This window comes from Oncorhynchus mykiss, chromosome 32, assembly GCF_013265735.2.
Source record: "Oncorhynchus mykiss isolate Arlee chromosome 32, USDA_OmykA_1.1, whole genome shotgun sequence".
In the NCBI taxonomy this organism is placed as follows: Eukaryota; Metazoa; Chordata; class Actinopteri; order Salmoniformes; family Salmonidae; genus Oncorhynchus; species Oncorhynchus mykiss.
Window position 1 is genome coordinate 14584639 of NC_050572.1, and position 24816 is coordinate 14609454.

Sequence of the window (24816 nt, forward strand, 5' to 3'; positions counted from 1 at the left end):
GCAGTAGCCAACAAATCGTGGATGCATGATCAGCAAACAGTGGAAGATGAGCCAACCTGCATAGCTAGTTTGTTTTCAGACAAATATGTTCAACTCATAGGTTTTGTGGGAGGGTTATTAAACTATATAGAGCCATGACTACATGTGACTCTATTCCACATCAGGTAACTGCTGCAAGCAGTAGAATCAGATTTTAAAAACAGGTAAAAATACACCTTATGGAACAGCGGAGACTGTGACGAGACACACACAAAGGTACAGACGCCCACACGTATATTGTAATATTGTTGAATGATGGTATTATACATTTTGTATTGTGTATATATGTAGTGGTGTAATAATGTTATATGATGTACTGTTTATTCTTTTGTTTTAAATGTAAGTGCCCTAATGTGTTTGGACCCCAGGAAGAGCTAATGGTGATCCCTAATAAATACAAATAGCGGACTGATTGACTGATGTCGGGTTCAATTACTTGAATTCCACTTACCTCAATTTTTTTGTTTTGTTATGCTATTTCTCTTGAGATAATTCAAATCATTCACAAGAGAAATTAAGTCAATAACTATGTGGGACGTTGGGCTGAAGGGCATTGTTGTTTTCATTAAACAAATATTCAACGTAGTTCAGTGCAGAAATGTGGTAATTAACTACAATGACCATAATCCATTGCGGATTCTCTTCCCGGCTCTGACTGAGACGGATAGCCTACACACAGACCGCATCGTGAGATAGCTCTACCCGGTTGATATTTGTAGTAGTTGGTAATAAGTAGTCGTGAAAGTATTGCCTTATCTACTTTGAAGAACTACTCAAATGATTTAATCAGAAAGCGCTGCAGCATGCTTAGGCAGGCTAGCCTAGCTAAATAGGATGACTAAAGACAGTACAGTATGGGGAGCAGAGATAACATTGTCTGACTGGCTGGATGCTACTGCCTGGGCAGACATGAGATTATGACTTTAAGGAATGAAAAATACTAAAGTAATCAAATTTAAACTAAGTAATAAACACAACTGAAGTATTTTATTATTTGATATTATTATCCTCATTTTCGATTGATGTCTACCCACTGTGGACCTGACAGAGACAATGAAATGTTTCAATGTTTTGGCAATTGAATGTTCATAATTTTGGGTTTTGGAATTTCTATTTTTTTTAAATCGCTAAAATAATTTAATGTTTAAGAAAATTTAAACAGAAATCGAAGACCGTGATTATTTTTAAATAACTGAACCTACCTCAAGAAGCACTAATCACTCAGCACTATTAGTAACTTACAACCGGAGGATAGCTAACTGCCTGAAATGTAGCTAGCTAGCTAGCTCACTGGCCAGGCAATATCCACTAGCTAGCTAATCGTGGACGCATGATCAGCCAGCACCCAAGAGTGGAAGCACTAGAATGACATCAATTGCAGCTAATTTGGTAGTTGGCTAGATGGAGCAGTCATGGCATTACTAGGCAAACTGAGTTTGCTGCCTGTCATTCCAACTTGTACAAACAGGCTAATGGGACCACTTGTTCTATGTAGCATAGTGACACACCAAAATTCAGAGGTGTGTTTGAGGGTACGTTAATGTTAGAAGGTAACCGCACTCTTGCAACACAAAAATTCTAGCTTTTTTAGTGAAAAATATATAAAAAATAAAATGTTGGGATCCGTTTTGTAAGTGTATTAATGCTTCCTCATGACCCACCAACTAAAATGTCTTTCTTCTCCTCTTTCATCAACCAGATTCTCTTCTCCTTCTTTCCTTCCCTCTTTCCTTCCACAGAGATGTTTCCAGTAGCTGTGGTGTGGTTATTTAATGTGCAGAGGGAGGTGGGGGAGGCAGGGAGAACAGACAGGTCTTGCTGGGGGGTATTTGGTGCTTGGTCTCTCACACACACACATCCTTATTTATTTCTCTCTCTTTCCATCTCCCTCTTCCACCTCTCCCTTTCTTGTTGCCCCCTCCCTCTCTCCTCTCTTTCATCAGGGCCCATCAAATCTCACACTTAATTAACAGGAAATGTGAACGAGGAAACGTAATGTCTCATAAAGACACAAAGCATTTTATCATCCTTTAAGAAGTTACTTCAAATCCACCCAGCTCAATTACAAATGAATCAAGATGGTGGGTTTATTTGGAAAATGTAGATTGGTTAATCTGCGCTAATGGAGTCTGTGATGGTGAAGCCTCATGTGACACTACTATGTGAGGGTCTTTCTCTCGTTGTGTGTGTGTGAATGCACTACTGAGAGAGCTCCAGACACATTCATCTAGCACAGCTTCTTCTTCACAGCACTTACTCACACTACCTTTGACACACACAGAGACACACACACACACACACACACACACACACACACACACAGAGACACACACACACACACACACACACACACACACACACACACACACACACACACACACACACACACACACACACACACACACACACACACACACACACACACACACAGACACACACACACAGACACACAGACACACACACACACACACAAACACACACACACACAAACACACACACACAGACACACACACACACACACAGAGACACACACACACACACACACACAGACGCACACAGAGAGACCCACACACACACACACACGCATAGACACACACACGCATAGAGATACACACACGCATAGAGACACACACACACACACAGAGACACACACACACACACAGAGACACACACACACACACAGAGACACACACACACACACAGAGACACACACACACACAGAGACACACACACACGCCAGAGACACACACACACAGTGACACACACAGACCCTGAGGCTCTCTGACATGCAATATGTAGGTTAGGTACAGGCTCCCCCTACTGGCTGTATACTGTCATTGACACTTTCTTCTAAAACTCAGGTTTGTGAACACAGGGATTAGGATTGGCGAAACAAGGCCCAGGTGATGCTGCATGTTGATAGTCATCCACTTATCACACTTACCCATGTATCAAACACAATAATATTGGAATGAGATTTTAGTTTTTAGAAGCTCCAAAGCACTTGTATCAACTCTTATGATGTAAAGCACACACACAATACACACACACACACCACACGTACACACCACACACACACAACTTTATGCTTCTGAAAAAGCCCCTGATTCAGGAGGTAGTGGAGTTGTGGCACGTTTGTGACGTTAGCTGGGAGAAACCTGTTTAGTAAGCATGTAATTAACGTGTCATCGGACCGTGTGCACACGCCTCTGAGCCGTGATGGATGGCAGCTTGGTCTGTGATTATTCTTTACCATCACTCCTGAGTCTGAACACTCCAAACCAAACTCCAGTCACCTACAACCCTCCACTATATAATTAACAAATTATTTATGTGTTCAAACCTCCCCATTAGACTAACGCGCAAGTACATAGATATGCACAAACACACACACACACAATTGTGCACGCACACATTGAAATATAAACCGGCCCACCCTACCTTGTCATTAAAAGAGACACTTGGGCATAAAGAATGTTCTCCCTTGATAAGAGTTAGATACGTTATAAGGTGTTATAGAATGCCATCCACATTCTGAATAGGCCTTACGTGCATTAACCTCATTCATAATATCATCATAACACCAATTACTATCATCATGCTAAAAACATTATCACCCTTGCACAGAACATTGTCATCAAACAAACAATCCTTATCACTCCAAACATTGTTATTGCATTAAAAGTGGATGTTGTCATTAAGGTAACACTAGCCTGTGGTTTAGCTCCATAGGATGACTCGTGTTGTTGAGTAAATCATGGTCTGTTTCAGAAACTCTCAGCCAAGGCTGTCTCTAGGGAGATCTGGTTAGAGTGAATGGCACCTGAGTTTGAACACAACACTAATTTAGAATATTGAGTACAATATGACATATTAAATCATCTGGTTAGGTGTTATGTGACGAAGAGAGAGAGAGAGATCTGTAGGGAGGGAGATGGAGGGATGTGGAAAGTAAGAAGCGGGAGAGAGAGAGAAGGACAGAGGAAGGGAATGAGAAAAGGAGGGAGGGAGAGATGAGAGAGAGAGAAGGACGGAGGAAGGGAATGAGAAAAGGAGGGAGAGAGACAGAGAGAGAGAGATACAGAGAGAGAGAAGGACGGAGGAAGGGAATGAGAAAAGGAGGGAGGGAGAGATGAGAGAGAGAGAGAAGGACGGAGGAAGGGAATGAGAAAAGGAGGGAGGGAGAGAGACAGAGAGAGAGATACAGAGAGAGAGAAGGACGGAGGAAGGGAATGAGAAAAGGAGGGAGGGAGAGTGTGATTGTGTATGACAGTTTTACGGTGTAGGTTATGTTTGGAGTTATGATGTTCTGTCCTCTCTTACTCAGCCGTCACTTAACAACATATGCCTTCCATATCATTACATCTCTCTCCCTTCATTTAGCAGGAGGTGGGAAAAAAAGTTGATTATTCTCCCCTTTAAACTAGGCTGTGTTTCTCCCCTTTAAACTAGGCTGTGTTTCTCCCCTTTAAACTAGGCTGTGTTTCTCCCCTTTAAACTAGGCTGTGTTTCTCCCCTTTAAACTATGCTGTGTTTCTCTCCTTTAAACTAGGCTGTGTTTCTCCCCTTTAAACTAGGCTGTGTTTCTATTCCCTTTAAACTAGGCTGTGTTTCTCTCCTTTAAACTAGGCTGTGTTTCTCCCCTTTAAACTAGGCTGTGTTTCTCTCCCCTTTAAACTAGGCTGTGTTTCTCCACTTTAAACTAGGCTGTGTTTCTCCCCTTTAAACTAGGCTGTGTTTCTCCCCTTTAAACTAGGCTGTGTTTCTCTCCCCTTTAAACTAGGCTGTGTTTCTCCCCTTTAAACTAGGCTGTGTTTCTCCCCTTTAAACTAGGCTGTGTTTCTCTCCTTTAAACTAGGCTGTGTTTCTCCCCTTTAAACTAGGCTGTGTTTCTCCCCTTTAAACTAGGCTGTGTTTCTCTCCTTTAAACTAGGCTGTGTTTCTCCCCTTTAAACTAGGCTGTGTTTCTCCCCTTTAAACTAGGCTGTGTTTCTCCCCTTTAAACTAGGCTGTGTTTCTCCCCTTTAAACTAGGCTGTGTTTCTCTCCTTTAAACTAGGCTGTGTTTCTCACCTTTAAACTAGGCTGTGTTTCTCCCCTTTAAACTAGGCTGTGTTTCTCCACTTTAAACTAGGCTGTGTTTCTCCCCTTTAAACTAGGCTGTGTTTCTCCCCTTTAAACTAGGCTGTGTTTCTCCCCTTTAAACTAGGCTGTGTTTCTCCCCTTTAAACTAGGCTGTGTTTCTCCCCTTTAAACTATGCTGTGTTTCTCCCCTTTAAACTAGGCTGTGTTTCTCCCCTTTAAACTAGGCTGTGTTTCTCCCCTTTAAACTAGGCTGTGTTTCTCCCCTTTAAACTAGGCTGTGTTTCTCCACTTTAAACTAGGCTGTGTTTCTCCACTTTAAACTAGGCTGTGTTTCTCCCCTTTAAACTAGGCTGTGTTTCTCCCCTTTAAACTAGGCTGTGTTTCTCCCCTTTAAACTAGGCTGTGTTTCTCCCCTTTAAACTAGGCTGTGTTTCTCCCCTTTAAACTAGGCTGTGTTTCTCCCCTTTAAACTAGGCTGTGTTTCTCCCCTTTAAACTAGGCTGTGTTTCTCCCCTTTAAACTAGGCTGTGTTTCTCCCCTTTAAACTAGGCTGTGTTTCTCTCCTTTAAACTAGGCTGTGTTTCTCCCCTTTAAACTAGGCTGTGTTTCTCCCCTTTAAACTAGGCTGTGTTTCTCCCCTTTAAACTAGGCTGTGTTTCTCCCCTTTAAACTAGGCTGTGTTTCTCCCCTTTAAACTAGACTGTGTTTCTCCCCTTTAAACTAGGCTGTGTTTCTCCACTTTAAACTAGGTTGTGTTTCTCCCCTTTAAACTAGGCTGTGTTTCTCTCACCTTTAAACTAGGCTGTGTTTCTATTCCCTTTAAACTAGGCTGTGTTTCTCCCCTTTAAACTAGGCTGTGTTTCTCCCCTTTAAACTAAGCTGTGTTTCTCCCCTTTAAACTAGGCTGTGTTTCTCCACTTTAAACTAGGCTGTGTTTCTATTCCCTTTAAACTAGGCTGTGTTTCTCCTCTTTAAACTAGGCTGTGTTTCTCTCCCCTTTAAACTAGGCTGTGTTTCTCCCCTTTAAACTAGGCTGTGTTTCTCTCCACTTTAAACTAGGCTGTGTTTCTCTCACCTTTAAACTAGGCTGTGTTTCTCCCCTTTAAACTAGGCTGTGTTTCTCCTCTTTAAACTAGGCTGTGTTTCTCCCCTTTAAACTAGGCTGTGTCTCTCTCCCCTTTAAACTAGGCTGTGTTTCTCCACTTTAAACTAGGCTGTGTTTCTCCACTTTAAACTAGGCTGTGTTTCTCCACTTTGAACTAGGCTGTGTTTCTCCACTTTGAACTAGGCTGTGTTTCTCCACTTTAAACTAGGCTGTGTTTCTCCACTTTAAACTAGGCTGTGTTTCTCCCCTTTAAACTAGGCTGTGTTTCTCTCCCATTTAAACTAGGCTGTGTTTCTCTCCCATGTAAACTAGGCTGTGTTTCTCCCCTTTAAACTGGGCTGTTTCTATTCCCTTTAAACTAGGCTGTGTTTCTCCCCTCTAAACTAGGCTGTGTTTCTCCCCTTTAAACTAGGCTGTGTTTCTCTACCCTTTAAACTAAGCTGTGTTTCTCCCCTTTAAACTAGGCTGTGTTTCTCCCCTCTAAACTAGGCTGTGTTTCTCCCCTTTAAACTAGGCTGTGTTTCTCTCCCCTTTAAACTAGGCTGTGTTTCTCCCCTTTAAACTAGGCTGTGTTTCTCCTCTTTAAACTAGGCTGTGTTTCTCCCCTTTAAACTAGGCTGTGTCTCTCTCCCCTTTAAACTAGGCTGTGTTTCTCCACTTTAAACTAGGCTGTGTTTCTCCACTTTAAACTAGGCTGTGTTTCTCCACTTTGAACTAGGCTGTGTTTCTCCACTTTGAACTAGGCTGTGTTTCTCCACTTTAAACTAGGCTGTGTTTCTCCACTTTAAACTAGGCTGTGTTTCTCCCCTTTAAACTAGGCTGTGTTTCTCTCCCATTTAAACTAGGCTGTGTTTCTCTCCCATGTAAACTAGGCTGTGTTTCTCCCCTTTAAACTGGGCTGTTTCTATTCCCTTTAAACTAAGCTGTGTTTCTCCCCTCTAAACTAGGCTGTGTTTCTCCCCTTTAAACTAGGCTGTGTTTCTCTACCCTTTAAACTAAGCTGTGTTTCTCCCCTTTAAACTAGGCTGTGTTTCTCTCCCCTTTAAACTAGGCTGTGTTTCTCCCCTTTAAACTAGGCTGTGTCTCTCTCCCCTTTAAACTAGGCTGTGTTTCTCCCCTCTAAACTAGGCTGTGTTTCTCCCCTTTAAACTAGGCTGTGTTTCTCTACCCTTTAAACTAGGCTGTGTTTCTCCCCTCTAAACTAGGCTGTGTTTCTCCCCTTTAAACTAGGCTGTGTTTCTCCACTTTAAACTAGGCTGTGTTTCTCCCCTTTAAACTAGGCTGTGTTTCTCCACTTTAAACTAGGCTGTGTTTCTCTCCACTTTAAACTAGGCTGTGTTTCTCCACTTTAAACTAGGCTGTGTTTCTCCAGTTTAAACTAGGCTGTGTTTCTATTCCCTTTAAACTAGGCTGTGTTTCTCCCCTTTAAACTAGGCTGTGTCTCTCTCCCCTTTAAACTAGGCTGTGTTTCTCCCCTTTAAACTAGGCTGTGTCTCTCTCCCCTTTAAACTAGGCTGTGTTTCTCCCCTCTAAACTAGGCTGTGTTTCTCCCCTTTAAACTAGGCTGTGTTTCTCCCCTTTAAACTAGGCTGTGTTTCTCCACTTTAAACTAGGCTGTGTTTCTATTCCCTTTAAACTAGGCTGTGTTTCTCCCCTTTAAACTAGGCTGTGTTTCTCCCCTTTAAACTAGGCTGTGTTTCTCCAGTTTAAACTAGGCTGTGTTTCTCCCCTTTAAACTAGGCTGTGTTTCTCCAGTTTAAACTAGGCTGTGTTTCTCCCCTTTAAACTAGGCTGTGTTTCTCCACTTTAAACTAGGCTGTGTTTCTCCCCTTTAAACTAGGCTGTGTTTCTCCCCTTTAAACTAGGCTGTGTTTCTCCAGTTTAAACTAGGCTGTGTTTCTCCAGTTTAAACTAGGCTGTGTTTCTCCCCTTTAAACTAGGCTGTGTTTCTATTTCCTTTAAACTAGGCTGTGTTTCTCTCCCCTTTAAACTAGGCTGTGTTTCTCCCCTTTAAACTAGGCTGTGTTTCTCTCCCCTTTAAACTAGGCTGTGTTTCTCTCCCCTTTAAACTAGGCTGTGTTTCTCCACTTTAAACTAGGCTGTGTTTCTCTCCCCTTTAAACTAGGCTGTGTTTCTCCCCTTTAAACTAGGCTGTGTTTCTCCACTTTAAACTAGGCTGTGTTTCTCCCCTTTAAACTAGGCTGTGTTTCTCCCCTTTAAACTAGGCTGTGTTTCTCACCTTTAAACTAGGCTGTGTTTCTCTCCCCTTTAAACTAGGCTGTGTTTCTCCCCTTTAAACTAGGCTGTGTTTCTCCACTTTAAACTAGGCTGTGTTTCTCCCCTTTAAACTAGGCTGTGTTTCTCCCCTTTAAACTAGGCTGTGTTTCTCACCTTTAAACTAGGCTGTGTTTCTCTCCCCTTTAAACTAGGCTGTGTTTCTCCCCTTTAAACTAGGCTGTGTTTCTCACCTTTAAACTAGGCTGTGTTTCTCCCCTTTAAACTAGGCTGTGTTTCTCACCTTTAAACTAGGCTGTGTTTCTCTCCCCTTTAAACTAGGCTGTGTTTCTCCCCTTTAAACTAGGCTGTGTTTCTCCCCTTTAAACTAGGCTGTGTTTCTATTCCCTTTAAACTAGGCTGTGTTTCTATTCCATTTAAACTAGGCTGTGTTTCTCTCCTTTAAACTAGGCTGTGTTTCTATTCCCTTTAAACTAGGCTGTGTTTCTCTCCTTTAAACTAGGCTGTGTTTCTCACCTTTAAACTAGGCTGTGTTTCTCTCCTTTAAACTAGGCTGTGTTTCTCCCCTTTAAACTAGGCTGTGTTTCTATTCCCTTTAAACTAGGGTGTGTTTCTATTCCCTTTAAACTAGGCTGTGTTTCTCCCCTTTAAACTAGGCTGTGTTTCTATTCCCTTTAAACTAGGCTGTGTTTCTCTCCTTTAAACTAGGCTGTATTTCTATTCCCTTTAAACTAGGCTGTGTTTCTCCCCTTTAAACTAGGCTGTGTTTCTATTCCCTTTAAACTAGGCTGTGTTTCTATTCCCTTTAAACTGGGCTGTGTTTCTCCCCTTTAAACTGGGCTGTGTTTCTCCCCTTTAAACTAGGCTGTGTTTCTCTCCTTTAAACTAGGCTGTGTTTCTCCCCTTTAAACTAGGCTGTGTTTCTATTCCCTTTAAACTAGGCTGTGTTTCTATTCCCTTTAAACTAGGCTGTGTTTCTATTCCCTTTAAACTGGGCTGTGTTTCTCCCCTTTAAACTGGGCTGTGTTTCTCCCCTTTAAACTAGGCTGTGTTTCTCTCCTTTAAACTAGGCTGTGTTTCTCCCCTTTAAACTAGGCTGTGTTTCTATTCCCTTTAAACTAGGCTGTGTTTCTATTCCCTTTAAACTGGGCTGTGTTTCTCCCCTTTAAACTAGGCTGTGTTTCTCCCCTTTAAACTAGGCTGTGTTTCTCCCCTTTAAACTAGGCTGTGTTTCTCCCCTTTAAACTAGGCTGTGTTTCTATTCCCTTTAAACTAGGCTGTGTTTCTCTCCCCTTTAAACTGGGCTGTGTTTCTCCCCTTTAAACTAGGCTGTGTTTCTCCCCTTTAAACTAGGCTGTGTTTCTCCCCTTTAAACTAGGCTGTGTTTCTCCCCTTTAAACTAGGCTGTGTTTCTATTCCCTTTAAACTAGGCTGTGTTTCTATTCCCTTTAAACTGGGCTGTGTTTCTCCCCTTTAAACTAGGCTGTGTTTCTCCCCTTTAAACTAGGCTGTGTTTCTCCCCTTTAAACTAGGCTGTGTTTCTCCCCTTTAAACTAGGCTGTGTTTCTATTCCCTTTAAACTAGGCTGTGTTTCTCTCCCCTTTAAACTAGGCTGTGTTTCTCCCCTTTAAACTAGGCTGTGTTTCTCCACTTTAAACTAGGCTGTGTTTCTCCCCTTTAAACTAGGCTGTGTTTCTCCCCTTTAAACTAGGCTGTGTTTCTCACCTTTAAACTAGGCTGTGTTTCTCTCCCCTTTAAACTAGGCTGTGTTTCTCCCCTTTATACTATGCTGTGTTTATCCACTTTAAACTAGGCTGTGTTTCTCCCCTTTAAACTAGGCTGTGTTTCACCTCTTTAAACTAGGCTGTGTTTCTCACCTTTAAACTACGCTGTGTTTCTCACCCCTTTAAACTAGGCTGTGTTTCTCCCCTTTAAACTAGGCTGTGTTTCTCACCTTTAAACTAGGCTGTGTTTCTCCCCTTTAAACTAGGCTGTGTTTCTCACCTTTAAACTAGGCTTTGTTTCTCTCCCCTTTAAACTAGGCTTTATTTCTCCCCTTTAAACTAGGCTGTGTTTCTCCCCTTTAAACTAGGCTGTGTTTCTATTCCCTTTAAACTAGGCTGTTTTTCTATTCCCTTTAAACTAGGCTGTGTTTCTCTCCTTTAAACTAGGCTGTGTTTCTATTCCCTTTAAACTAGGCTGTGTTTCTCTCCTTTAAACTAGGCTGTGTTTCTCCCCTTTAAACTAGGCTGTGTTTCTCTCCTTTAAACTAGGCTGTGTTTCTATTCCCTTTAAACTAGGGTGTGTTTCTATTCCCTTTAAACTAGGCTGTGTTTCTCCCCTTTAAACTAGGCTGTGTTTCTATTCCCTTTAAACTAGGCTGTGTTTCTATTCCCTTTAAACTAGGCTGTGTTTCTCCCCTTTAAACTAGGCTGTGTTTCTATTCCCTTTAAACTAGGCTGTGTTTCTATTCCCTTTAAACTGGGCTGTGTTTCTCCCCTTTAAACTGGGCTGTGTTTCTCCCCTTTAAACTAGGCTGTGTTTCTCTCCTTTAAACTAGGCTGTGTTTCTCCCCTTTAAACTAGGCTGTGTTTCTATTCCCTTTAAACTAGGCTGTGTTTCTATTCCCTTTAAACTAGGCTGTGTTTCTATTCCCTTTAAACTGGGCTGTGTTTCTCCCCTTTAAACTGGGCTGTGTTTCTCCCCTTTAAACTAGGCTGTGTTTCTCTCCTTTAAACTAGGCTGTGTTTCTCCCCTTTAAACTAGGCTGTGTTTCTATTCCCTTTAAACTAGGCTGTGTTTCTATTCCCTTTAAACTGGGCTGTGTTTCTCCCCTTTAAACTAGGCTGTGTTTCTCCCCTTTAAACTAGGCTGTGTTTCTCCCCTTTAAACTAGGCTGTGTTTCTCCCCTTTAAACTAGGCTGTGTTTCTCACCTTTAAACTAGGCTGTGTTTCTATTCCCTTTAAACTGGGCTGTGTTTCTCCCCTTTAAACTAGGCTGTGTTTCTATTCCCTTTAAACTAGGCTGTGTTTCTCCCCTTTAAACTAGGCTGTGTTTCTCCCCTTTAAACTAGGCTGTGTTTCTCCCCTTTGTCAGCCCTTACACACACACCTCCTGCCAGCTTCTCAAAGGAGGGAAGAGAACTGGGAAGGAGTGAGGGAGAGTTTGGGGTTTAAGATAAATGGTTCCATCCCTGTAATTGTATGTGGGACATTTATTTTGGTGGAGCCTAATATTTTTTTTTTACTTCAGAAAAGGACTGGTGTTCATGTTGTAAAACACAACTGGTGAGGTAGAACTGATTTGATGCTCTTATTAACCCATCTTCAACTTTGTCTTTCTATCAAAAGAGCTGATACAAGACTGTTATTATAGGACTGTTAGTCACATCTGGTTTGTTGATCTTACAATACCACCCGTTCTATTGTCATTAGAAGTCATTTATTAACAAGCAGTCCTTATGAGCCCATGTCAAAACTACAGTCAGATTTGAGAGCTATGCAGGAATCCCTTGCTGATTTAAAACTTGTGCTTAAAACAGGCAACTAAATGCATGTTGTTTTCAAGTTTAAGGTTAAGTAAAAAATGTAATCAATCTACACACTAACACATAATGACAAAGCAAAAACTGTTGTTGTTTTTTTAACTTAGAAGAAAAAAAAATACAGAGATATAACATTTACTTAAGTATTCAGACCCTTTACTCCGGACTTTGTTGAAACATATTTGACAGTGATTACAGTCTCAAGTCTTCTTGGGTATGACGCTACAAGCTTGGCACACCTGTATTTGGGGAGTTTCTCCCATTCTTCTCTGCAGATCCTCTCAAGCTCTGTCAGGTTAGATAGCTGCACAGCTATTTTCAGGTCTCTCCAGAGATGTTCGATCGGGTTCAAGTCTGGGCTCTGGCTGGGCTGCTCACGGACATTCAGAGACTTGTCCCGAAGCCACTCCTGCGTTGTCTTGGCTGTGTGCTTAGGGTCGTTGTCCTGTTGGAAGGTGAACCTTTGCCCCAGTCTGAGGTCCTGAGTGCTCTGGAGCAGGTTTTCATCAAGGATCCCTCTATACATTGCTCCATTCATCATTCCCTCGATCCTGACTAGTCTCCCAGTACCTTCCACTGAAAGACACCCCCACTGCATGATACTGCCACCACCATGCTTCACCATATGGATGGTGCCAGGTTTCCTCTAGACATGACACTTGGCATTCAGGCCAAAGAGTTCAATCTTGGTTTCATTAGACCAGAGCATCTAGTTTCTCATGGTGTGAGAGTCCTTTAGGTGCCTTTTGGCGAGCTCCAAGCGGGCTGTCATGTGCCTTTTACTGAGGAGTGGCTTCAGTCTGGCCACTCTACCATAAAGGCCTGATTGGTGGATTGCTGTAGAGATGGTTGTCCTTCTGGAAGGTTTTCCCATCTCCACAGAGGAACTCTGGAGCTCTGTCAGTGTGACCATCGGGTTCTTGGTCACATACCTGACCAAGGCCCTTCTCCCCCGATTGCTCAGTTTGGCAGGGCAGCCAGCTCTAGGAAGAGTCTTGTTGGTTCCAAACTTCTTCCATTTAAGTATGATGGAGGCCACTGTGTTCTTGGGGACATTCAAATCTGCAGAAATGTTTTGGTACCCTTCCCCAGATCTGTGTTTCGACCCAATCCTGTCTCAGAGCTCTACCGACAATTCCTTTGACCTCATGGCTTGGCTTTTGCTCTGACATGCACTGTGAGCTGTGGAACCTTATATAGACAGGTGTGTGCCTTTCCAAAGCATGTACAATCAATTGAATTTACCACAGGTGGACTCCAATCAAGTTGTAGAAACATCTCAAGGATGTTCAATGGGAAACAAGATGCACCTGAGCTCAATTTTGAGTCTCATGGCAAAGGGTCTGAATGCTTATGTAAATAATTCATTTTAGTTTTCTATGTTTAATAAATTTGCAAAAATTTCTAAAAACCTGTTTTCACCTTGTCATTATGGGGTATTGTGTGTAGATTGATGAGGGGGGAAATTTTTTGAATCCATTTTAGAATAAGGCTGTAATTTTAACAACGTGGAAAAAGTCAAGGGGTCTGAATACTTTCCGAATGCACTGTAAATATTTAGGGATTTTGGATTGATGTGTATTTTACATTTAAAGAACATATACTGCAGATGTAACAGATGGTGCCTTCCTCTAAGCAGTAGGAAGCAGATTATTCAGTCAACCTTTTCATCTGTTCCTGGTTATGGTGATATCATGACTCTACTAGCCTTAAACGTTTGGAGGCCGTCTGCCGTAGTGCCCTTCGTTTTGTTACAGGGGACAGATTTGATACTTATTACTGCATTATGTATCTAAAAGTTGGCTGGACTTCGCTAAACACCCATATATCTCTACAGTACTCCCTTTTTGTTTACAAGGCCCTGCTTCACAAACTTCCCTCTTATCTAAGACACCTGAGTTGCCTAACCCGTTCACAGGATTGGTTACTCTTGATTGGAACTCTTGATGTTCCAGGGTCTCCACTGAGCTAGGTAAATCTACTTTTAGTTTTAATGCATCGTATTACTGGATTCAAATTCAAAAGACATTTCATCTTGATGTTCTGGTGCCGTTCGGGCAATTTAAAGTATTGATTGGGGACTTATTTGTGACTTCTGGGTGGTTTGTGATGTTTTATTTGTGCTTCCCATGACTGTGTTTTTGTATATTAATGTCTATATGTTTAGGTATGATGTGTATATTTATGTTGTATGTACAGGGCACATTTAAAATAAGAAATAGGTCTACAGTTTGACTATTTTCTACATTGTAGAGTAATAGTGAAAACATCAAAACTATGAAATAGCACATTTGGAATCTTGTAGTAACCAAAAGAAGTGTTAAACAAGTCAAAATATATTTTATATTTCAGATTCTTCAAAGTAGACATCCTTTGCCTTGATTACATTCTCTCAACCAGCTTCATGAGGTAGTCACCTGGAATGCTTTCCCAACAGTCTTGAAGGAGTTCCCACATGCTGAGCACTTGTTGGCTGCCTTTCCTTCACTCTGCGGTCCAACTCATCCCAAACCATCTCAATTGGTTTGAGGTCGGGGGATTGTGGAGGCCAGATCATCTAATGCAGCACTCCATCACTCTCCTTGGTCAAATAGCCCTTACACAGCCTGGAGGTGTGTTGGGTCATTGTCCTGTTGAAAAACAAATGATAGTCCCACTAAGAGCAAACCAGATGGGATGTTGTATCGCTGCAGAATGATGTGGTAGCCATGCTGGTTAAGTGTGCCTTGAATTCTAAATAAATCACAGACCGTGAATAAATCACTGACATTTCTGAGGCTATTAACTCTAATGACCTTATTCTCTGCAGCAGAGGTAACTCTGGGTCTTCCTTTCCTGTGGTGGTCCTCATGAGAGCCAGTTTCATCATAGCAATGGAAGGTTGTTTTTTTTACGACTGAAATTTTCCTGATTGACTGACCTTTATGTCTTAAAGTAATGATGGACTGTCATTTCTCTTTGCTTATTTGAGCTGTTCTTGCCATAATATGGACTTGGTATTTTTTTAACATATAGGTCTATAACGCATTACAAAGGAAAGAAATTCCACAAATTAACTTTTAACAAGGCACAGCTGTTAATTGAAATGCATTCCAGGTGACTACCACATGAAGCTGGTTGAGAGAATGCCAAGAGTGTGCAAAGCTGTAATCAAGGCAAAGGGTGGCTACTTTGAAGAATCTAAAATCTAAAATATGTTTTGAGTTGTTTTACACTTTTGGTTACTAAATGAGTCCATATGTGTTATTTCATAGTTTTGATGTCTTCACTATTATTCTACAATGTAAAAATAAAGAAAAATCCTGGAATGAGAAGGTGTGTCCAAACTTTTGACTAGAACTGTATGTATCTATACAAATAAATAGTGCACTAAATAAGGAATATTGTTGCATTTGGAATGCAACCCAGTCTTGTGATGTGTCCTGTCTTGGTGTGAGAACACTATGGTAGTGTGTGTTTTAGCTAGACCCTCTCCTCCTGCTTTGGGTGTATAGGTGGGTTGGAACACAGCGAGGGATTACTACACCTTCCTGTGGTCTCCTATGCCGGAAAACTACCAACCTGGAAGCACTGTACACAGGGCTGTGGTGTTCCAAGGTACACTCACATTCACACACACACTGTACACTTACCCTCACACACACTGTACACACACACTGGGGTGGCAGGTAGCCAGCCTAGTGGTTAGAGCGTTGGACTAGTAACCGAAAGGTTGCAAGATCAAATCCCCGAGCTGACAAGGTACAAATCTGTCGTTCTGCCCCTGAACAAGGCAGTTAACCCACTGTTCCTAGGCTGTCATTGAAAATAAGAATATGTTCTTAACTGACCTGCCTAGTTAAATGTAAAACAAAAAAACATCTCATCTCTTACACTCCGACACGTAAACACTGTCCATTTGTTTCTTTTTATTGAACCTCTTTTTATTTGTATTTTTACCTTACATTTACACACTTACAAACACACACACACACACAGTGGGGTTAACTGCCCTGTTTTACCTTACATTTACACACTTACAAACACACAGACATACATTTACACACTTACAAACACACAAACACACACAGACGTACATTTACACACTTACAAACACACAAACACACACAGTGGGGTTAACTACCCTGTTTTACCTTACATTTACACACTTACAAACACACACAGACGTACATTTACACACTTACAAACACACAAACACACAAAGTGGGGTTAACTGCCCTGTTTTACCTTACATTTACACACTTACAAACACACAAACACACACACAGTGGGGTTAACTGCCCTGTTTTACCTTACATTTACACACTTACAAACACACAAACACACACACAGTGGGGTTAACTGCCCTGTTTTACCTTACATTTACACACTTACAAACACACACACAGTGGGGTTAACTGCCCTGTTTTACCTTACATTTACACACTTACAAACACACAAACACACACAGTGGGGTTAACTGCCCTGTTTCACCTTACACTTACACACTTACAAACACACACAGACGTACATTTACACACTTACAAACACACACACAACTACCGTGGTATACTAAGATAAACCCTGGATTTAACGGTCATATAAAAACCACCTCCCTTATTTTATTGATGGAACCCAACCGCAACCTTGGTCAGAGACTTGAACACCTCTCTGCCTCTGCAGGGATAACACATATACACACACACACACACACACTCCATGGAGGACCGGTGAACTGGTTTTACAGGGGCTGACAGGGTCAGATATGAGACAGTGAAAAGCCTGCTGTAGTGTGTTGGTGAAACTCTCTGACTTGTGCATATGTTGAACATCACTGACCGTGATCTTTACCTCAAATACAGTGAGGTTAAATTACTGGACTTTTACTCGGACTGGACTTTGACCGTTGATTGAAGAATGCATTTACTATCAGAATAAGATGAAACGTATGGAAGATGAGTGGTGCATTATAACAGAAGATTTATACACAAAGTCAGGATTCAGCCCATAGACTGGACTGGGCCGATGTTCACAACGCCTCTCAGAGTGCTGACCTTGGATCAGTTTAGCCTTTTAGATCATAATGAGTATGATTATATGGACAAGGGGGACCAGGTCCTAGATCAGCACTCCTCCAATTCACCTGATGATACTGTCTCAAAATGGCACACTACACAACCTTCGTAACGTCCTAACAATCTGTCTCCTATGCAGGGCACTATGTTCCCAAGAGTGACGGGGAGTTCTATCAGCTCTGTTACGTCACGCACATGGGTGACATCAGAGGCGCCAGCACGCCTTTCCTGTTTCGCCCAGCCACGCCCACCGAGGACTGTCTCACCGTTACCGAGGACGACAACAACTCAGACATACTGGTGGTGACCACCAAGAGCAGTCTGGAGGTACACATACAGAGATGCAGTATAGCCATCAAAATGTACCAGTTTACAGTCTAAATGCAATTACCAAATATATGTCAAAAAACTCTAATCTACTTTATACAATTGGCTCCTGGCTTCCTCTCTTCTCCTCTCCTTTCCTCTCCTTTTCCTTCTTCTCTTTCCCTTCCTCCTCTTCCTTATTCTCTTCCCCCCTCTCCTCTCCCTTCCTCTCCTCTTCCTTCTTCCCTTCCTCTCCTCTTCCTTCCTCTCTTCCCCCTCTCCCTTCCTCTCCTTTTCTCCCTCTCCCCTCCTCTTCTCTTTGCCCCTCTTCTCTTCCCCCTCTCCCTTACTCTTCTCTTCCCCCCTCTCCCTTCCTCTTCTCTTCCCCCTCTCCCTTCCTCTTCTCTTCCCTCCTCTCATCTTCCTTCCTCTCTTCTCCCTTCCTCTCCTCTTCCTTCCTCTCTTCCCCTCTCCCTTCCTCTCTTCTCCCTTACTCTTCTCTTCCCCCCTCTCCCTTCCTCTTTTCTTCCCACCTCTCCTCTTCCTTCCTCTCTTCTCCCTCTCCTCTTCCTTCCTCTCTTCCCCCTCTCCCTTCCTCTCCTTTTCCCCCCTCTCCCCTCCTCTTCTCTTCCCCCTCTCCCTTCCTCTCCTTTTCCCCCCTCTCCCCTCTTCTTCTCTTCCCACCTCTTCTCTTCCCCCTCTCCCTTACTCTTCTCTTCCCCCCTCTCCCTTCCTCTTCTCTTCTCTTCCCTCCTCTCCTCTTCCTTCTTCTCTTCCCCTCTCTTCTCCCTTCCTCTCCTCTTCCTTCCTCTCTTCCCCTCTCCTCTCCCTTCCTTCCTTATTCTCTTCCCCCCTTTCCTCTCCCTTCCTCTCTTCCTTCTTCTCTCCCCCCTCTCCTCTTCTTTCCTCTCTTTCTCCTCTCCCTCTCCTCTTCCTTCTTCTCTTCCCCCCTCTCCTCTCCCTTCCTCTCTCTCCCCCCGCTCCTCTCTTCCCCCTCCCCTCTCCCCTCCTCTTCCTTCCTCTCTTCCCCCTTCCTCTCCTCTTCCTTCTTCTCTTCCCCCCTCTTCTCTTCCTTCCTCTCTTCCCCCTCTCCCTTCCTCTCCTTTTCCCCCCTCTCCCCTCCTCTTCTCTTCCCCCTCTCCCTTCCTCTCCTTTTCCCCCCTCTCCCCTCTTCTTCTCTTCCCACCTCTTCTCTTCCCCCTCTCCCTTACTCTTCTCTTCCCCCCTCTCCCTTCCTCTTCTCTTCTCTTCCCTCCTCTCCTCTTCCTTCTTCTCTTCCCCTCTCTTCTCCCTTCCTCTCCTCTTCCTTCCTCTCTTCCCCTCTCCTCTCCCTTCCTTCCTTATTCTCTTCCCCCCTTTCCTCTCCCTTCCTCTCTTCCTTCTTCTCTCCCCCCTCTCCTCTTCTTTCCTCTCTTTCTCCTCTCCCTCTCCTCTTCCTTCTTCTCTTCCCCCCTCTCCTCTCCCTTCCTCTCTCTCCCCCCGCTCCTCTCTTCCCCCTCCCCTCTCCCCTCCTCTTCCTTCCTCTCTTCCCCCTTCCTCTCCTCTTCCTTCTTCTCTTCCCCCCTCTTCTCTTCATTCTTCTCTTCCCCCTCTCCCTTCCTCTTCTCTTCCCCCCTCTTCCTTTCCCTTCTCTTCCCCCCTCTCCCTTCCTCTTCTCTTCCCCCTTCTCCCTTCCTCTTCTCTTCCCCCTCTCCTCTCCCTTCCTCTCTTCAACCCTCTCCTTTCCTCTCCTCTTCCTTCCTCTCTTCCCCGCTTTCCTCTCCCTTCCTCTCTTCCTTCTTCTCTCCCCCCTCTCCTCTTCTTTCCTCTCTTTCTCCTCTCCCTCTCCTCTTCCTTCTTCTCTTCCCCCCGCTCCTCTCTTCCCCCTCTCCTCTCCCTTCCTCCCTTCACCCCTCTCCTTTCCTCTTCCTTCCTCTCCCTTTATTTCCTCTCTTCACCCCTTTCCTCTCTCTTCCTCTTCTCTCCCTTCTTCCCTTCCCCTCTCTCCTCTCCCTTCCTACTCCTCTTCCTTCCTCTCTTTCTCCTCTCCCTTCCTCTCTTCCTTATTCTCCCCCCCTCCTCTTCTTTCCTCTCTTTCTCCTCTCCCTCTCCTCTTCTTTCCTCTCTTTCTCCTCTCCCTCTCCTCTTCCTTCTTCTCTGTCCCCCTCTCCCTTCCTCTCCTTTTCCCCCTCTCCCCTCTTCTTCTCTTCCCACCTCTTCTCTTCCCCCTCTCCCTTACTCTTCTCTTCCCCCCTCTCCCTTCCTCTTCTCTTCTCTTCCCTCCTCTCCTCTTCCTTCTTCTCTTCCCCTCTTCTCCCTTCCTCTCCTCTTCCTTCCTCTCTTCCCCTCTCCTCTCCCTTCCTCCCTTATTCTCTTCCCCCCTTTCCTCTCCCTTCCTCTCTTCCTTCTTCTCTCCCCCCTCTCCTCTTCTTTCCTCTCTTTCTCCTCTCCCTCTCCTCTTCCTTCTTCTCTTCCCCCTCTCCTCTCCCTTCCTCTCTCTCCCCCCGCTCCTCTCTTCCCCCTCCCCTCTCCCCTCCTCTTCCTTCCTCTCTTCCCCCTTCCTCTCCTCTTCCTTCTTCTCTTCCCCCCTCTTCTCTTCATTCTTCTCTTCCCCCTCTCCCTTCCTCTTCTCTTCCCCCCTCTTCCTTTCCCTTCTCTTCCCCCCTCTCCCTTTCTCTTCTCTTCCCCCTTCTCCCTTCCTCTTCTCTTCCCCCTCTCCTCTCCCTTCCTCTCTTCAACCCTCTCCTTTCCTCTCCTCTTCCTTCCTCTCTTCCCCTCTCCGCTCCCTTCCTCCCTTATTCTCTTCCCCGCTTTCCTCTCCCTTCCTCTCTTCCTTCTTCTCTCCCCCCTCTCCTCTTCTTTCCTCTCTTTCTCCTCTCCCTCTCCTCTTCCTTCGTCTCTTCCCCCCGCTCCTCTCTTCCCCCTCTCCTCTCCCTTCCTCCCTTCACCCCTCTCCTTTCCTCTTCCTTCCTCTCCCTTTATTTCCTCTCTTCACCCCTTTCCTCTCTCTTCCTCTTCTCTCCCTTCTTCCCTTCCCCTCGCTCCTCTCCCTTCCTACTCCTCTTCCTTCCTCTCTTTCTCCTCTCCCTTCCTCTCTTCCTTATTCTCCCCCCCTCCTCTTCTTTCCTCTCTTTCTCCTCTCCCTCTCCTCTTCTTTCCTCTCTTTCTCCTCTCCCTCTCCTCTTCCTTCTTCTCTGTCCCCCTCTCCTCTCCCATCCTCTCCCCCCGCTCCTCTCTTCCCCCTCTCCTCTCCCCTCCTCTTCCTTCCTCTCTTCTCCCTTCCTCTCCTATCCGTCCTCTTCCCCCTCTCCTCTCCCTTCCTCTCTTCACCCCTCTCCTTTCCTCTCCTCTCCCTTCCTCTCTCTTCCTCTTCTCTCCCTTCTTCCCTTTCTCCTCTCCCTTCCTACTCCTCTTCCTTCCTCTCTTTCTCCTCTCCCTCTCCTCTTCCTTCTTCTCTTCCACCCTCGCCTCTTCCTTCCTCTCCTCTCCCTTCCTCTCTCTCCCCCCACTCCTCTCCCTTCCTCTCTTCCCCCTCTCCTCTCCCCTCCTCTTTTCTCCCTTCCTCTCCTCTTCTATCCTCTCTTCCCCCTCTCCTCTCCTTTCCTCTCTTCACCCCTCTCATTTCCTCTCCTCTTCCTTCCTCTCTTCCTCTCCTCTCCTCTCCCTTCCCTCCCTTTATTTCCTCTTCACTCTCCCTTTCTTTCCTCTCTTCCCCCCTCACCTCCCCCTTCCTCTCCTCTCTTCCCCTTTCCTCTCTTCCCCTCTCCCCTCCTGTGGTGAGCAGCAGCGTGTAGAGGAGGCGCAGCAGGAGCGCAGGGAGCTGTTGAAGAGATTACATCACCTTCAGAAGGAGAAACAGCAGCTGCAGGAGGAGCACAGGAGGCTGCACAGAGAGAGGGAGCAGGAGAGGGAGACCTGCTACCTTCTACGCACGCACAACCAGGTGAGGGAGGGAGAGGAGGGGGGAAGAGAGGAAGGGAGAGGGGAGGGGGGAAAGAAGAGAGAGAGAGGGGTGGAGTAGAGGAGAGAGGAAGGGAGAGGTGAGGGGAGGAGAGAGGAAGGGAGAGGTGAGGGTGGAATAGAGGAAGGGAGAGGTGAGGGGGGAAGAGAGGAAGGGAGAGGTGAGGGTGGAATAGAGGAAGGGAGAGGTGAGGGTGGAATAGAGGAAGGGAGAGGTGAGGGGAAGAAGAGAGGAGAGTCACGGAGAGGAGAGGGGGAAGAGCGGAAAGGAGAGGGGGGAGAGGAAGGGAGAGGTGAGGGGGGAAGAGAAGAAGGGAGAGGTGAGGGGGAGGAGAGGAAGAGGGGGAGAGAGGAGGGGGAGGAGAGGAAGAGGGGGAGAGAGGGGAGGAGAGAGGAAGGGAGAGGAGTGGGGGGAAGAGAGGGAGGAATGGAGAGGGGAAAGAGGGGGAGAGAGGAGAGGGGAGGAGAGAGGAAGGGAGAGGAGTGGGGGGAAGAGAGGCATGAATGGAGAGGATTGGGGGAAGAGAGGGAGGAAGGTAGAGAAAGAGGAGGGAGGAGAGGGGGAGAGAAGAGGGAAGAGAGGGAGAGGATGAGGAAAGGGAGAGGAGTGGGGGAAGGGAGAGAGGAATGGAGAGGATTGAGGAAGAGAGGGAGGAAGGGAGAGGAGGGGGGAGAGAAGAGGGAGAGGAGAGGATGAGGGGAGAGGAGAGGAGTGGGGGTAAGAGAGGGAGGAATGGAGAGGATTTGGGGAAGAGAGAGAGGAAGAGTGGGGAGGAGAGGAGGGAAGAGGGGGAGAGAGGAGGGAAGAGATGTGAGGGGGGAAGAGCGGAGAGGGTGGGAAGGGAGAGGAGAGAGGAAGAGAGGAATGGAGAGGAGAAGAGCGGGAGAGGAAGGGAGAGGAGAGGAAGGGAGAGATGGGAGTGGAGTGGAGAGGAAAGGAGAGGAGGGAAAGGGAGGATGAGACAGGAAATGAGAGAGGAAGGGAGAGGAGAGAGGAAAGGTGTGGAGAGGGGAAGGGAGTGGAGAGGAATTTGAGAAGAGAGGATGAGAGGAAGAGGAAGAAAGGAGGGGAGAGGAAGGGAGAGGAGTGGGGGGAAGAGAGGGAGGAATGGAGAGGGGAAAGAGGGGGAGAGAGGAGAGGGGAGGAGAGAGGAAGGGAGAGGAGTGGGGGGAAGAGAGGCATGAATGGAGAGGATTGGGGGAAGAGAGGGAGGAAGGTAGAGAAAGAGGAGGGAGGAGAGGGGGAGAGAAGAGGGAAGAGAGGGAGAGGATGAGGAAAGGGAGAGGAGTGGGGGAAGGGAGAGAGGAATGGAGAGGATTGAGGAAGAGAGGGAGGAAGGGAGAGGAGGGGGGAGAGAAGAGGGAGAGGAGAGGATGAGGGGAGAGGAGAGGAGTGGGGGTAAGAGAGGGAGGAATGGAGAGGATTTGGGGAAGAGAGAGAGGAAGAGTGGGGAGGAGAGGAGGGAAGAGGGGGAGAGAGGAGGGAAGAGATGTGAGGGGGGAAGAGCGGAGAGGGTGGGAAGGGAGAGGAGAGAGGAAGAGAGGAATGGAGAGGAGAAGAGCGGGAGAGGAAGGGAGAGGAGAGGAAGGGAGAGATGGGAGTGGAGTGGAGAGGAAAGGAGAGGAGGGAAAGGGAGGATGAGACAGGAAATGAGAGAGGAAGGGAGAGGAGAGAGGAAAGGTGTGGAGAGGGGAAGGGAGTGGAGAGGAATTTGAGAAGAGAGGATGAGAGGAAGAGGAAGAAAGGAGGGGAGAGGAAGGGAGAGGATGAGAGAGGGGAGAGGAAGGGAGTGGAGAGGAAGAGAGAATGAGAGAGGAAGAGAGGGAGAGGACGAGAGGAGTGGGAGCAGAAGGGGGAGGAGGATAGGAAGGGAGAGGAGAGGGGGGAGAGGAAGAGCGAAAGAGATGAAGGGAGAGGAGAGGAAGAGAGGGGGGAAGGAGGAGGAGAGAGGGAGATGAAGGGAGAAGAGAGATGAGCACAGGAGGCTGCACAATCCATGGTTGAAATGTTAAAATGTGTATTTTTCCATATATAGACACACCCTATGTGTTTTAATAAAATCAACTATATGCACTGAGCTTGTTGGATGCATTAAGTACACTGTTTGATGAAAGAATTAAGATACAAATGGCTCTAGAGGGAGTTCACCGGGCCAGGCTCAGACTTGGTGAAAAAAGAGAGACAACAAGCAGCTGTCTCTCTCCTCCCTGCTGCAACGACCTCCACAGAAAGTTCTGTTACCAAAACCTTCATTTGTTTAGGAAAAACCTTCCCTATTCCCTGAACCCTTGCTCTCTTTACGTGCCACATGTATGCATCTCATGCACGTGACCAATAGGGCCTGACCTATAGCCTGTCACAATCACATCAAAAAATTGGTTATAACAAACTCCCAACACTGTAACACATGTGACAGCAAAATGGATGTGGAGAATGTGAAAATAAACTCGAAATGGGGGAATGTTTACTGGTTGCTCAGGAGGGAAAGGGGAAGTCAGATCTGTGGAAGAAATTTGACTTAGTTGTGGAAGCAACTGGTGATGAAGAAAAATAAGGTTAGGAGCAAATGCTGCCTGGGTATTGTCTGTGCCAAACAGGTGCTGTTAGGTTACAATATAAATGACCATTTGGAACAGTGTTAACAACACTAAATACATGTATATGTGTATCTTTTTTGTAAAGCCTTTATTACAGCAAAGACTAAAAACAGTCGCATGCGTTCGTGAATACAATTGCCGACATGGAATGGTGTCTTTATAGTTTAGGCTAATTATTCAAGGCTTCCTTTGTTATTTCATTTTCAAACTAAAATGTTTGATTTCGTATGCTGTGTGATGACATGGACGATTGCATGATTGATGGGTAGAGCAGCCGATATATTGACATATGGGCCTAAGTAAGTTATGGTATGAAGACCTCTGAACAGGCCTTAGGCCTACAGATCGATGGTAGTTATGCAAGGCTGCTATACTAACCTTACTGATGGTAATGCCATTAGTCATATTATAATGATGATCATAATAACAATGATAATAATAATAAGAAAAGAGGGTATAGGAGTGATGGCTGCATCAGTAGTATGTGTGACAAACAGGTGCTGCTTTTCAGTTAAAAAACAAGAATGTATAAAGCCTTTATTACAGCATAGCAAAGATTAAAAACAGCTGAATTTGTGAAATTGCTTTATCCAACATGGTTGTGTGAGGCTTGGTGCTCAAGGAATCAGTACGCTATTAAACAAACAGGCAAAATGTCTTATTTCTGTATATATACACTACCGGTCAAAAGTTTTAGAACAGCTATTCATTCAATTAAAAAAAAATATATATATAAAAAAATATTTTCTACATTGTAGAAGAGTGGTGAAGACATCACAACTATGAAATAACACATATGGAATCATGTATTAATCAATAAATTGTTAAACACTCTTGGCATTCTCTCAACCAGCTTCATGAGGTAGTCACCTGGAATGCATTTCAATTAACATGTGTGCCTTGTTAATTTG

General features: G+C 45.0%; 1 protein-coding gene across 5 annotated transcripts in view; it reads left to right on the plus strand.

Annotated features, from left to right (window-relative positions):
- LOC110489384 (tax1-binding protein 1 homolog A) overlaps positions 1 to 24816 on the plus strand; it is a 55979-nt gene that overhangs the window by 1715 nt on the left and 29448 nt on the right. For all 5 annotated transcript variants that reach the window (XM_036971545.1, XM_036971549.1, XM_036971550.1 and 2 more), the window contains exons 3-5: positions 15503 to 15605; positions 17202 to 17389; positions 21132 to 21290. In XM_036971545.1, the coding sequence (XP_036827440.1) occupies positions 15503 to 15605; positions 17202 to 17389; positions 21132 to 21290 (450 nt within the window). The remainder of the gene's footprint in view (positions 1 to 15502; positions 15606 to 17201; positions 17390 to 21131; positions 21291 to 24816) is intronic.